The sequence below is a fragment of the Ambystoma mexicanum genome, chromosome 1q, assembly GCF_040938575.1.
Source record: "Ambystoma mexicanum isolate Mex_15411 chromosome 1q, UKY_AmexF1_1, whole genome shotgun sequence".
Lineage (NCBI taxonomy): Eukaryota > Metazoa > Chordata > Amphibia > Caudata > Ambystomatidae > Ambystoma > Ambystoma mexicanum.
The window spans coordinates 623,791,383-623,806,773 of record NC_090922.1 but is presented as its reverse complement, the minus strand read 5'-3'; the positions used below and the strand labels follow the sequence as shown (position 1 = coordinate 623,806,773).

Here is a 15,391-nt window from a genome sequence, read left to right as displayed (position 1 = left end):
ACTCTACGCTCCTCTGGCACCAACTCTGTGTAAAGCTTTTCACTAAACCGAGCAGGAGGCTGCTCGCCTTCCTCAGCTGCATCCGTCCTCTGGAACAGCCTCCCCCTCCAGCTGCATGTTAAGCAGGACCTTCTGAGGTTCCGAAAACACCTCAAGACTCATTTTCCTCTCCCGCACCCCACCTTACTTCCTCTGCTAATACCACAGTTGCTGTGATTGGTGTCTTGGACCCTTGTGCATCCTCTGGGCCTTTTACTTTCACACCCAATCTCCCCAGCACCCGTCTTCCTTCAGCACTGGAGATTCGCACTTTCCACCCAACGTGGCTCCTGGCCGCATAGCACTTACCATACCTTGCACTTCATCTGTGGCTCACCCTTGAGTATGGACACCACAGCACCCACTGCACTACCCCTTCCTCCCTGCACTTGCACGTTCTGAATACTCACAAGGCATAGTAGGTTTAGAGGTCCCTTTCCCTTTAATTTTTGTTTCGTTGTATTGCTAGCCCATGTTCACTCCCTGCTGCTATGTGGGTGATTTGAAACTGAATTTATTTCCTGTATAAGTGCCTAACAAGCAAACAATAAATAAAACTACTACAGTGATGGGCAGGTGCAACATATGGCCAGACAGGCCAACTTGGGCCTCACAACCAAGATTTGATTGCCACAAACAGCCAAGGGTCTTGACCTTGGAGGAAAAGCTTATGGGAGTCCACAAAGAGGTGGCAAAGGATTTTAATTGGTCACTTTTTGGGAAAAACACAATGTCAGTTTTCTGTGGATTCAGTTTTAATCTATTAAAGATCCTCCATCGTTTAATTTCATTCAGTCCAAAATGTTTTTTAAAGGGTCAGGGGCGTTAATGCATGTAAACCGGTCATCCGTGGAAGAGTGGTAATGTAGTTAGAAATAGGAAAAGCTGAGAATCAAAGGTCTAAGGTAAATGAGCAGCAGCAAGGAGCCCTGAGGTACACCACAGTGAACCGAGTAAATCAGAAGGACCCCCCCCCCAAAATTGATTTGTGTACTGTATTGAAACAAGGCTACTGCTTGCTGTGAAATGCCTGCTACTTTAAGCCTGTGCAGTGTAAGATCATAGTCCACTGTTTTGAATGCTGCAGAAAGATGCAACTTAACAAGCATTGTGCAGGTGTTTTCGGCAGACTTCAAAATATCTTGGGTGTTCCTCAACATGATTCGGGAGTGGAGTAGTAACCACCTTTTTAAAAAATCTTTGTGGGCTATGATATGGAAGATGCGCAATTGGTCACTAATTTGGCAGAAGCTCAAGAGATGCTTTTTTGAGACATCTAGTGATCACACCAAGAATAAAGACGTTGACAAAGGTTACAAAATCAACTAGAGCAGCAGAATGCCTGCAGGCCAAATTAGGCTTGAAAGGGTTAAAAAAAGCACGAATTGGTGGAGCGATCTAATTTCTGAGGAGACTGAAAAGTTAAGACTTGGCTTGGATATAAGGATAATCTGATTAGATGGCAAGACCTGAGAGGCTTTGTCCAAGTCATGCTGAATGGATTATCTATTTATGAAAATGTTGTTAGATCATTTGCCAGTTTGGCTGCAGGCACTTCAGAAGGATTAGAGGTTTCTTGGTATTTAAAAAGCTCTCGTGAATTGTTGGCAGCGTTATCACTGACTTTCTAAATGCATTTTGTTATTGTTCCATGACGATTTGGCCGTAGAGAGAATAGCCCCATGTTTATTCCAGATGTTCCCACAACTACAGTATTCACTCTGCAGATTTTGGATTAATGGAGTGGAACAGGTTTTTATCAACCGCGGGGTAGTGGGGGGGTGGGTGGAGGGGGAGAGGAGATCACTTTCATTTTCACAAATGAGTTGGGCTTGGGTGTTGACACTTTTCTTTTTGATCTTGATTCCCACCCTTTTTCCTTAATCCATGCGCATATCCAAGTAAGTTCACATAGTAGAATCTTTCATTGACTACAGATCAAGATTGAAGTACAAAGTAAAAGGTGGGATCACGACCAAATGAAAATAACCTGGCAAAATGAGAGAACCAGGCAAGAGGCATGGTATTAAAATATTCAACACCTGTGCCCATACGGAGAGTTTAATCAAGACTGTGTCCTAATCGGTGGGATGAGGAAGTTACCAAAGAAGATCCGGATTATCCTGCAATTCTAGGTTATCTGGAACATCATACCAATTAAAATCACTGTCCAAGGATTGTAGATGCCAACAAGTCATTAAGACTATAACAAGCTATGTGCAAGGTGATAGTGATTTTCGGCTAATTGTTCCTTACGGTAAGTAAAATGGGCAAATTTAGGGTAATGGACCACAAGTACAATCTGAGGGTCCAACAGATTTATGAATCTTGACTCCTCTGCTTCACCCACTTGATCAAAAAGTTGGGAGGGGCCAGACTATGAAACCTAGTGTTAACCGGTTTCTGTATTGCAGCTATTAAAATCAAACCATGCTTCTGAATTACTGACGATCTAGCATTAATTGAAGCTGCACAGGCTTTAATGAAAGGCGTGTACATGAATAATCGGCATGGGAAGTTCAGTGTTTCAGTCCTTTATCTCATTTTCTTGATGCGTAGGAACCACAGTTGTCGTCTAAAGACAATTCTTTCCCGGTAAACCAAAATGCGCAATAAAATTGAGCTGCAAAAATATGAAACAAATCAACCTAGCGAGTAAAAAGGCTAAAGGCAGCATACCCCCCCCCTGCTGACCAAGCCTACAAACCAAGATGGCTGCCATAAAACATGGAGGGGAGAGGGAACTACATGTGGTCTCTTCTCCATTTCCATTGTGGCCATTACCACGGCAGGGATGCCCCAGTGAGGGACAAGGGAGTGCCAGGTTAGTGGGTTGGGGATAGTTTAGGGCTGTGGGAATTGGGGATGGGTGGGTAGGTCTGTTGGGGGAAAGGGGACTTGGAGGCCCAGGACTAATTTATCTTCATCACGGCAGCCATGTTGGCGACCTCCCTTCTGAGGAGGTTCGTAGTGGGGGCTTTATCAGGAGGTACATTTCCCCCCCATTCTGAGTTTCCTGATTGGCTGGGAGGCTCTCCGACCCTCCTGTCCACCAGGGTTCTAATGTTGACAACGTTTCACTACCAATGTTTTAATCTAAGCTGTACAGTGCTCCATTGCTCCTGAGCTAGGTTACTGCTGTAAAACCTATATAACTGTTTACTTTCAAATGAAACCCAGTCATAATGCTATCTTTCTCATTTAGGTTTTCATCATTGGCCCAGACAAGAAGATGAAGCTGTCCATCTTGTACCCAGCTACGACTGGCAGGAACTTTGATGAAATCCTCAGAGTGGTCGACTCTCTACAGTTAACCGCCAACCACAGTGTGGCCACACCAGTCGATTGGCAGGTAAGCGTAGCTAGAGCAGTATTTTCTCGCAGGTGGTTTTGCCTTCCCTGAGCCGGGTTGTGTGAGCAAGCAGAAGGCAGAGTGGGTTGGGAGGAGCATAACTGCAGAAATTGTTTTTTTTTTATTTATTTTTTTAAAAAAAAATGTTTTAAACCCCAGGCAAAATGACTTCAATTCTTAATCTGGTGAATGGCATTTGGAGCAATTCCAAATAACTAACTAATTTTGAATGTTGGAGAATGTGTCCGCTAAATATTGTCTTTATTGATGAAATCCAGGCCTATGAGGATACGTTTTCCACTTGCAGAACATGGGGTTACAGCATCTACATGAAGCCGTTTCATGGGCTTGAAAGGATGGATGTGTGCAGAAAAGGCAGTTAAATCTCAGAGGCCTGTTTGCTGAGTGGTGTTGGATATCCAGGGTTTGGCCTAGAGTTTAGTGTGATAACCGAACTCGATGTGCAGAAATTCAGTCATGCAGCCTGCTAGCTCTAGAATGCTTGGACAGATCTAGCAACACTAAGTGGGACACTCTGTACACTAGTGGACCTGAAATGTGGTTGTCTTACCAGAGTAGGGGTTGGGAATCCAACCCTTCTGTAGAAAATGGGCAGATGGACTGGATCACAATCCTACTGCAACTGGTAGATCTCCAGCACAGGTTCAGAACTCTGGGGGCAGTGTGCCCAACATCCCTTCGCCTCATTGCAGTGGTGCACAGATACTCTAGGTTCAGGTGCTTCTGAGAGTGGCATATCAGGTAGGGGCTGTCCCATTTCCTCTCCCTTAAGCCGCAGCCACTTACAGGAGTATCATGCAGATTTGGAGCAGCAACATTCCCCTCCCCATTTCTCGCCCACCCATTGATATCTACTTGACCCAAAGTCCTATTATCTGTCACCTGCCACTGTAGGCATAGGTGCTAGTGTTCCAATGTGTTAATGACTACTGTTCTATCTGAGAACACTTTAAACCGGCCACGCATATTGGCTCTGATGCTTAACTGTTCCACTATTCTACTCTAAGCAACCAAACTTAATAGTGAAACACAAGTGTGAAGTCTGCCCATTAACTGAAAATATTCATATTTATGAAGCATCACATTCCTTAATTTCATTGTGCACTGTTCGTATTACCTATAGACTTTGAACTTTACATGATGGCAAATCATGTAGTGTTTTGTGCTTTAGCGTGTAAAGCTGGCTGTAGAGACCATTAACAATGGTGTTTGTAGTGTGAAGGCCAGGTTGCATTGAGGCTTTTCCAATTGTACAAGGTCTAATCAGTCAGATTATTCTGGCTGACTGTCGCATTGGCACTACAGGTTTACTGATTGTTGCACAGCATATAGTAAAGCTCAAACTGAAAGGACCCTCCATCATGGAAAAGCTCAGACGAGTTCCAAACAATCTTTTGAGTTTGCATTCAAAAAAGAAACCCGGGCAATGACCACAACGGTGGATGGAGATGAAATGCATGTGGCACTAGTTGCATCCATGGTTTTGGCTGTGTAGCTTCATAGTAACGTCCAAGTAAACAGATGGGCTGAGCATCATACGATGGACTTGTAAAATTAGGGTTAATTCACGTTTCAAAGCGCTGCCCTGCAGGTCTAGGCTCCCTCTATGAACCTATTGCAGATGTAACCTGCGTAATTTGAAGTGGTGCACAACCATGTTCTGTGGCTTAATCGTTTGCTTCCAATTTGGTAGTATGTGCGCAGATGCTTCCATCTGCTGTGACTTCTTTGGCAGATCTCCATTTTCATGCTTGCTTTTGGGTTTTGTGTTGCCTTTTTCTGATACTACACCATTTTCAGTGCAGTACCTTTTTTCCTCATTGCTTTATATATATATATATATAATATATTTTTTATTTTTATTATTAAAAAAAAGCTCTTTAGTCAATCAAGGGAAATTCTCATGTTGGGACTCGTTTGGTAACCATCTTGGCCTCTTGCTATTTAATCTAAAAGGAGAACACCTAGGGATCCTTTATATTGCATGGAAAGCGTGTCTCTGCTACACCATTCATTCCTTGCGTGACCAAACCACAAATTGTCTGCTCAAGAGATGTGAAACCCTGGCCAGACTGCCGTTGTTGATTGCATTTATAGTGGCGCATAAAACCTTCAGCCATCTAGGTGCTAGTCACAGTAAGTGCTAAGTGACATTTTACAAAGTGCAAGATCGCGCATAAGGGTTACAACATACAGATGGATCTTGAGAACATAATCTGGCCAGGCCACGCTTCATGGTATGGGGGTGGGGCGCTACTTGTACATATATGCATAGAAGACAGGTAAGGGTAAGTACAGTATGGAAAAGCCATGCATCATGGTATTGGGGTATGGGGGCGTGCTCTACATAAGGGTAGAAGTCAAAACCAGTAGATTTAGGTAGGTTAAATTGCAAGCACAGCACAGGGATAAGACCAGTCCGATAGAAATAAAGGTTGAAATGCAAACCTTAAGCAGTCTGGGAAGCCTCATCTCATGGTACACGGCTGCTACTGACGTGCAAACAAGCACGCAAGACAGTGCCTGGCAAGGACTCTTCTCATGATGAGGGAAGCAGCATAGATCCAAGTTACAGTCCATAGGAGAGTCAATGATGTCACAATGCCCATTCGCTAGGAGTAAGATAAACAAGCCACAGGTAACCGTGATATTGTGGGTCATCCTATACAAATTGGGGAAAGCCTTGCCTGAGAGGTGGAGGCGGCTATGCTGGTTGCACAAGACTATAATGTTGACGAAGCAGAGTGTTGCTGGGTAGTGGACGTAATGTGCGTACAGAGGCATGCATCGCATGAGTAGTCCAGGGGTGATAGCTAGGGTTGTAGGTGTCCCTAAAACGGGCAGCATTAATTGGTATGTGGCAGATCATGCAGGACGCAGTTAGGTGAATAGGTTGATCTGGCAACGTGCGGGCGGGTGAGTGGGGTATGGCTTTCGTCACCTTGCATCAGAGTGCTAAACATCACAAAAGCCATTGCTCAAGGTGAAATGCACATGTTTAGTAGAGGAAATCAAAATGATGTAGGGTATCCGGTTTTGGTGCTGAAGGGCTGTGCGTCCCCGGACAGGCCCAGACGGGGGTTGGCCCGATTTCAATCCATGTTTGCAATTTAGGGTTTGATGGCTGCAAGATTCCACAGATCAGTCTCCATAACCTTGCTTAAAAATGCTTCTACTGAAATGGCTTATCTTCCCATGTGCCCTTTTCCTCTTCTTACCACCACTCTGAGCAGTCAACCATAGTTGCCACGCTATTGGACTAATCTAATCTCTCTATTTAGGCTGCCCAGTGAAGCGATTTGAATGGGCCTTGTCCTTCAAATCCCATAGACTCTAAACCTCTTAGATTCAAAAATATAATTTGTTACCAATTGCTGAAAATATAAAATTTCAACCCTGTTATGCAAAGGGCCTACTACAATGTAGTGCCTCCATACTAAATGAGCCCAGCAATACCTGCTTATCTGTGCTTGTGGCTCCACACGAGTTTCCACCTTTGGCCCTCATTGTTCCAAACTTCTATTTCTGATTGGTCTCAGATATTGAATGTATAGCACTTGCCCTAATTTTAAAAACATCCATCTTATGTTTGTAAGGAATTAATGACCTCCATCTCTTGAGACTGTACTCCCTTGCTGGATGTTATATTCTGCATGTGCTCAGTAATGGTACCAGGATAACTTCTAGGTGGTTAGTATTCTCTACTGCTCAAGCCTACTCCTTTGCCTTCTGATCTACTCTTGCTTCCATCTAAACGCAACTTTGATGATAGTCCCTACAAACTACCCAGATCCTCCTCCTACCTTTGCTGGTTGCCTCTCCAGGCACATCTTTTCAAGTTCTCCTATTCTACAAAGCGATTGTTGGTCTTGCTCCTCAGTACATGTCTGATTCTCCTTTTACTCACTATCCCCTTCCCTCAGTGTGCCTCCTCTCACTTCTGCTCTTGCTCCCTAATCGCCCTGCTTCATTTGAACCCACTGCCCATAACATGAAAGCCAGCAGCCCAACTGTGGATTTCTTCGAAGCTCGACTTCATTTACTTGCTAAACTGGGAGCTCCCCATCCTCCCTACCGCCTCCAGTGACTCGATGTATTTTTGTATATTGATATAGTGCTCCTCTTAGCCACTTCATTTTTTTAAAGTCCACGTGTGTGTCTATATACCAGCTTAACTCTGCACGGGCCATGAACACATATGTATTAGAAGGGAGTCACTATGGCCTACAAAATGACATTATGGGGACATCAACTGTAATGTGCCGAGTTAAACTGGTCATGACTTCCCACATGCTTGGACTTTCAAGGTTTTTTTTTTTTTTTTTGTGCTAAATCTGCTCAACTGAACTACACTGCAACTAGAAGTTTTTCAGTGAATTGCAAGGGTTTTGTTATACCATAGCTTTTCATTTTCCGGCCACTAGGCTGGGCCTTCAGCCATGCCTACCTTTTTAAAATGCTACCTTCTTTCCCACTCGCTAACCATGGCCTACACCTATTACCATTGGCCCCGGCCTTTGGCCGTTGTCCCTGTACATGGTGCCCCAATAACTTTCTGGTCCCACTAGCCATGGCCCTTGGCCACTTTCCATATTGCCCCATTTCCCTAAAGTAAAACAGCCATAGCTTTCGACCAAACCATTACCACCCACCTCACTGTAGCTGTGAAATTGCCCCTTTAATAATTATGAATGTATTAGATGGCCGCACTTATCTGCCAAAAAGCGTGCAAAATCCCAACTCTTCCATTCCCTCCCATGCACTCGGCAAGTGCCACCTTCTCGTGCCACACACCCCCGAATTAAAGTTAAGTTTCTTTCCTCAACACGTCCTTTCATCTGAGCATTTGGTCTCCTGTCGCCCCACCCTCTCAGCAATTTCGCATGGTGTCTTCTTCTCCCCACCTGTAGCCTGGTGCCATTTCATGCTTTTTCCTCCATCAAATGTTTTACTTTTCGTTTTTTGCTAACCCCAGGTATCTCTTGTATCTAGCAAATAATGGTGTCTTTCATTTCTGTAAAGTCTTGCTGATGCATTTTGGGAGAAGGGTGCACACCCTTCTCCGTCAAACTACTGGACGGAATAACCAGACCCCTCCTGGACATTTTAGTAGTCTCTATGCTACAAAGCGCCAAGATCGAAGATTTTAAGGAGCAAGAGGCCTTGTCTGTTAAAACTACTGGATGGATTTACCCTAAACTATTAACGCTTAGTCCCAAAATTGTTTGGTCCAAATCTTCCCAAGTGTTTTTCACGCTACGGCTATTCAAAAACTGCACTCAGGGTGGTTGGTTTGAATACAGCATCCTACATTCTGTAAGGGTGAGTAGTACCATGGTGTTAGACATGCGCCACACGTGTACATTACTTTTACAGTCTTTGTTAGCCTAGGCTTGCAAGTGATTTCAGACATTGACAATTTGTATTCCTGTATATATGGTATGGCTTTCACGCTATAACTTCTGTTGCTATTTTATGTGATTTCGAAAGAATTGGCGCAATAGTATGCTGCATCACTGTTCACTAGTCGGTTCTTGTTGGTATAGCCTAGTTGCAGGCATAGTTGCGTACACTTCTATGACACTATGAATTAATTAGTCATCTATGCTGCTTAGGCGTTTGTAGACATAGAGCACAATTGTTCATACATATGGAGGGAAGGCTAGTGTTCTTTTTTTTTTTTCTTATAAGGGCATAGGCAGCTGGGGGGGTATGGTTAAGAATGTTTTTCTATTTGTATATAATAGTATTTTGACTAGGTCTGACTTATGTCAGATTTTTGTATGTCTATGTTTTGTGTTCGTTTTTGTTGGGGAAAATATCCTACTTCAGATGACTCTGAACTCGTGTCTCAAAACTGGATCTAAGATGAGTATAAATTCATCGTTTCTTGTGTTGGGTTGTTCTACTGCTCTGCTCCATGCTGCAAATGCTGAGGGAAGTCAGTCCACGTGCGGTTATAATGTTTGACTCAAAATAGAGGTTTACTATTATGGATTTGTAAGGTAAGATGGGGTTATCATTAGGTACATGGACTGTAAAAGGTTTGAATTGCCCGGTAAAAAAAGTAAGTATTGGCCAAACTTTGGAGAGCTAGAATTGATGGGGTTCTTTTGCAGGAAACTCATTTGGACGTAGGTTCCGGGAATCTTTTTTTTTCTTTTCTAACTTGAAATACTCAAAGCAGTGGTTAAATTGCCATTCGTCAAAATCGAGAGGGGGCAGGAATTTTGGTGCGAGTGGGCTAGGTCTCAATGTGGATAAGGTAGCTATGGATGAGGAGGGGCGGGTCATTTTAATTGACTTTCTTTATGAGGGCAGACTTTTGGTTCTATGTATGGTCCCTGTATCGGAGGAGCTAATTTCTTTGCGAGCTTGGTTAAAATGTTGAATGCTATGAATGGTGATGTCGTGGTCTTCGGGTGGGGGGGGGGGGGACTTCAATTGTGTATTAAACTATAAGCTTGATAGATCTTCGACATGTTCCTTCACTGGACATAAATCAAGTAAGGAGTTTCGGGAATTTCTTGACATGTTTGACTTGGTTGATGCCTGGCGATATCCACACCATGGGGAGAAGGGCTTTTTGTTTTACTCTCCGGTTCATTACTCTTTTTCTCGGTTAGATAATGTTCTTGTTTCTGATACACCAGTTGAAGCTGTAATTGAGGTAGATATTGGTGAACGACATCTCTCGGATCAATCATTGGTTGGGATTAAGTTTAAAAAAGGGAGTCGAGCAGAAAGGACTTTGGCAGGTGGAGACTTAAACCTTTCATCCTGAAAGCGGAAGATGCCTTGAAGGCTCTATGTAATTCTGTTGTGAACTTCTTTGAGGAGAATCGTGGCTTGGCAGATAGCATGATGGTATGGGACTCATTCAAAGCTTTTTTTAGAGGGAATTAATTGGACCCCTAGAATAATGAAAAGGGAAGAATTAAATTGAGTGAACTTGAATTGGCGTTAGAAGTCTTGCAGAAAATGTATGCTCAAACGAGGTCTGCAGCAGATCACATTCAGACTGACAAGGCTAGGGAATTGTTGAGATGTGAGATTGATACTCAAGCGGATAGGGTTGCTTTTTACCTGAAACGGCGATATTGGGGGGGGGGGGGGGAAACACTGGGGAAAATTGATGTTCCATGCCTTCTACTGAAGGTTGTTTATTTCTAGATGCCCCCATTTCTGTTGCAGAGGTTTTGCAGGCTATTAAGGGTCTTAATTGAGGATTCTGCCGGGTCGGATGGATTACCAACAGAATTATTTCTGGCATTTGGTGCCAGAATGATGTGCTCTTTACAATAGCTTTTTTGTAGAGGTATCTTTATGTCCCTCTATGAAAGATGCTATAATTACAGTGATCCCCAAGACAAGACACATCAAATTGCTGTAACTACCGTCCTATTTCATTGCTTAATGTGGAAGTGAAGATCTTTATGAAAATTCTGGCCAACAGATTGGATAGGCACATTGGGGATCTAATTGACAAAACACAAGTTGGTTTTATGAAACAACGTTATGGATATAATATTAGAACACCCCTGGATGTTTTGAATTTAACAAAGTCAGAAATTGAGAAGTTGGTGTTTCCTCTTTTAGATGCCGAAAAAGCCTTCGATAGGGTTAACTGGACCTTTCTGAACTATACGTTGTTGAAAATAGGCTTTGGACCCTTGTTAACGCGGTGGGGGCTTTACAGTTGGACATTAATGCCAAAGTCTGGGTGAATGGGGAATGGTCAGCCTCGTTTAAACTATTCAGAGTCACGCGACAAGGGTGCCCACTGTCTCCTTACCTCTTTAATCTGGCGCTGTAACCCTTCTTGATTTACATCTCAGCTTCTGAAGGGTTTGAAAGTTGGAAGAGGAAATTAAGCATCTAGCTTATGCAGATGTCCTGATTGTTGTTGGTAATCCAATCGAGGGGGGGAGGGGCGAGGGGACTCTGTTCTGAATCAAATGATTGAGGAGGTTGGCTTTCTTTCAGGTTATAAGGTTAATTTGGAGAAAACTGTTGTTTTTTTCCTGCCAGAGACACTCCTGTTCGTAATTGTTTGATGGACTGGAACTGCAAATGGGAGAATGATAGTGTGAAATATTTAGGGATATATCTTGTGAGAGACTTGCGGAGGCTGGTTGGATACAATGTAGATAAAATGATAGACTCTTCGTAGATAAATCTGCAAATGGGGAAGACTTCTGCTCAGCATCTGGGCGAAAATTAATGCGATCAAAATGGTGCTTTTTACCGAACGTCCTGTATATCATTCAGTCGCTCCCTGTTAAATTTACAAAGGAAAAACTTGGGGCGTATTGATAAGGTGTTCCAGGAATTTGTGTGGGGCGTTGGAAAGAAGTCGCAAATACCTCATTATATACTGGTTCGTAGTGTGCAAGAGGGAGGTTTTGGCTACCCTGTCCTTGAAATTACTGCAAAGGGTTTATTTTAAAAAAATCAGTTGCTTATTTCAACTTGGATAATTCCTTGGCTCCATTATGGGCACAGATAGAAAATCAAAGAATGATGCCATGCCTGATTGAGAGTTTGTATTCACTGGAGAGATTACCTAAACCTATATCTGGCTTGCAGACAGTGGTTTCTACCAAGCACACTGTAACATTAATGATATTGGGAAGTGGACAGAGATTGTTCTTTTATAGGAAAGCTTCCATTTGGCACAATCCAGGTTTGCAGATCAATAAAGTGTCATGTTGGAGGAGTTGGATTAATAGGGGTGTGTTGTTGATTGGGATGTCTGGTGTGATGGTAGAATGGCTACTTTTTTTTGAACGCTTGAGAGGGAAATTTGGCTTGCATAAGAGGAAGTTGAGGAGATACGGTTTGTTGGTAGCTTTGATCTCAGAACGACAACACATGTTAGGGGTTCCAATGATGCAGAGGCCAGAAGGGTGCAACCTCCTCGTCTGCACCACATTAGGTGTCAACTGTTTTGAAACTTTTTCCATTAGAGACTCATCTGGCAGGATTGAGGCTCACTTGGTCTGAGGAATTGGGGTAGGGTTATTACAGTGAAGGAATGGGAGAATCTGTGGAAAGTTCCTGTTAGGGTGAAAGTTGACTTGAATTTGCGTTATATTCACCAGAAGATATTGGGGTGCCTTTATTGGACGCTGGTTCGGATGCACAGATTGGGGTTGTTAGAAACAAAGTTGCTGGGGATGTCAGAAGGAGAAGGGTACCTTGTTACATATGATGTGGAATTGTCAGGGTGAGGGATTTTTGGAATGACGTGCTGGATAGAATTGATTTGATATGGAATATTGTATTTCTGAGAACCCCATCTACAGTGCTTTTGAAATCCCCACAACATTGTAGGTTTATTGATTGTGCAGCGTTAGGTTGGATTATTAGTCCTCTTGGTCGCGACCAGACAATGTTCGGGAAAACTAGGAAAAAACCATGTGTGGCAGAATGGTTAGTTAATGTACAATTTCTTTCAAATTTTGAGAAGATAAAGTTTAAAAAGCAGCATAGAGGATGTCTATGAATTTTATGACTGAAGATTAGACCGAGTATGAGAATTTGCTTGATGTCGCCTGGTAGGGTGGCTGTTTGTATTGTGTATGTGTCTGGTCCCCTTTTTTTTTCTCTCTTTCATGTTATTTGGAAAGCCATTGTTATTTGGATTCCTTTTTTTGCTTCAAATGTGCTATTTTTTTTTTATTCTGATTGTTATTTACTTAAGGATGGTTTTAGTCTGCTGAATTGCATGTTGTTTGGTGTTACCTTTTTTTTAAAAAAAAGATAACATTTTTAAAAAACTGCACTTTATCTCTATGGGAAAACTAATAAGAGTAGGCTGAAAGCTGTTTTCATTTGTTAACTTTTTGTTACTAAAATATCCAGTTTAGTGGGGCTCTTGACAATGTTTAGATTCATCCATCCATCCATCCATCCAGAAAGTCCTTCTTAGCCTCACTGAGCCTCTGCTGTAAAAAGCACCAAGACTGATATATACACGTTTTAAGGAGCTGGGGGGAAGATGGGAGGGGGTGGGGGGGTTTGGGGACACTCCCTTGTGTCAAATACTGTGTATACTGGATGGATTTACTCCAAACAAGACCAATGTAAGTCAATGCTTTGTCCAAGTTGTTTCTTATTTGGTCCAATCTGCCCAGCGTTTTTTGCGCCACAGCTGTCCCAAAACTGCACGTTTTCTCTATGGGAAAATGATTGGGCTGAATACTGTGTTGGTTTGTTTCCTTAACTTATTTTATAATGTGTTTTTTTTTCTCCCCCCCCCCCAAAAAAATGTGCATTTCGAGTGGGGGGGGAGTTCTGGGGGGAATTTGGCTTGGTAAAATGTTGAATGTTAACTGTATAGGTTTATTTTTTTCCATTCGTCTTGGTATAAACGTTTTTTCTAAATGAGCAGTGTTGTAAAACATGAGTGTGTACATGCATTGGGATTGTAATGGTATTCTAAAAACTATTAATATATGTATGAATCTTTATATATTCGTTTTCGTTTCTCATTTGTGTATGTACTTCAAACTGTACACCATTAGTATATTTAAAGAAATTGAAGGCAGAATTCAATGTACCTTAGAATTACAAGGGGAAAAAATATGTTTGTAATACAATAGTCCTAAAACGTATCTAATTATTGGAAGCAAAGCTTTTATTGGTCAAGTCATGTGTCTGATGCCATATGATGTCGTCAGTGATGCCATCTTGTGGTCAATACACTGCAACGGGGTAGGTGGGGTGAGAAGTTAAGGTGGCTTTAGCTGAAAGTTGATGTTGTCTTTGCTCTTTTACAGCCTGGTGATAGGGTCATGGTGCCCCCAACCATGTCCGAGGAGGATGCCAGCAAGAAATTCCCCTGTGGAGTTTTCAGCAAAGAACTTCCTTCTGGCAAAAAGTATCTCCGTTACACTGCTCCTCCAAAATAAAACAGTGGAGACCCAGGAGGCACTGGCTGCAGGCTTTTCATTCTTGGACATTGGCACGGGTGTTGGTTGAGTAGTATTTCAAGAACTCTCTGCTATTCACTCCAACTTTATCTCGACACTTTGGAAATGTAATGTTTTTTTTTTCCAATTGTTGCTGGGAAATGGGAGGGGAGGTGAACCAGCAGGAACGTAAGAAAAATACTTGATTTGGTGGGCCCAAACCTGAGAACAATTGGCCTGTATGATGTCTGCAACCAGTTTGTGGGAGTGTAGTTAGCATGATCTGGAAACACATGGAAAACGAGCACTACTCTAAGGGTCGTTCACTGTGGGATGCTTGGCGTACTTATTTCAGCTACACCCGCCTAATGTGCAAGACACTTTGGTCGGATAGCGCCCTCCCTGCCGAGTTTATTTACCAAGATGACAGAATCGCAAATGCCTTACTTTCATTACTTTTGCGGAATAGCTTCTATTTGGGTCATTTCAAAGCAAATTAAAAAAAATCCCAGTTAACATGCAGGTTGCCTTCTAAGTGCCGGAAACGTGTCTGTTGCACTACTTGCTGTAAAAGCAAAACTGGAGCTAAGAAGGCTGAGCATAAATCGTGAATGGTTTTATTTATATAATTTTTTTTTTTTAAATTACCAGTGTGTGGTGCTCATGGAACAATAAATCCATAAAGAAAATTGAGTTTCTTTGCATCCATCACTGTTGAAGAATGCCGTGCAGCAAGCATTGAAAAGTAGCCATGAACATTTTCTCTCAGAGGAGCTAGCGTTTTTAAAAGACTGTACCCATGTGCTCGAAATATATTTTGTGACTTTAATCTCCTTGGTGTGAGGACATATCCTGACTGCCTTGCCAATCCCAGCACCATGCCACACACCTAACTACTTGTACATCGATTGAACCGTAGGGAAATACTGCTAAAGTTTGTAGACTATTCGATAGCGTCATTGTTTAGGCAATATCACCCATGGCACTGACTGTACGAGCTGGTATTGGCATGCTAACCTATGATAATAGTATTGAATACACCACGTTGGTCATGAGGCTGCAC

General features: G+C 42.6%; 1 protein-coding gene across 1 annotated transcript in view; it reads left to right on the top strand.

Moving 5' to 3' along the window:
- PRDX6 (peroxiredoxin 6) overlaps nucleotides 1–15,021 on the top strand; it is a 72,968-nt gene extending 57,947 nt beyond the window's left edge. Inside the window, exons 4-5 of the mRNA XM_069641189.1 lie at nucleotides 3,245–3,391; nucleotides 14,197–15,021. Of these exons, the coding sequence (XP_069497290.1) occupies nucleotides 3,245–3,391; nucleotides 14,197–14,328 (279 nt within the window). The 3' untranslated portion in view covers nucleotides 14,329–15,021. The remainder of the gene's footprint in view (nucleotides 1–3,244; nucleotides 3,392–14,196) is intronic.
- The last annotated feature ends 370 nt before the right edge of the window (nucleotides 15,022–15,391 follow it).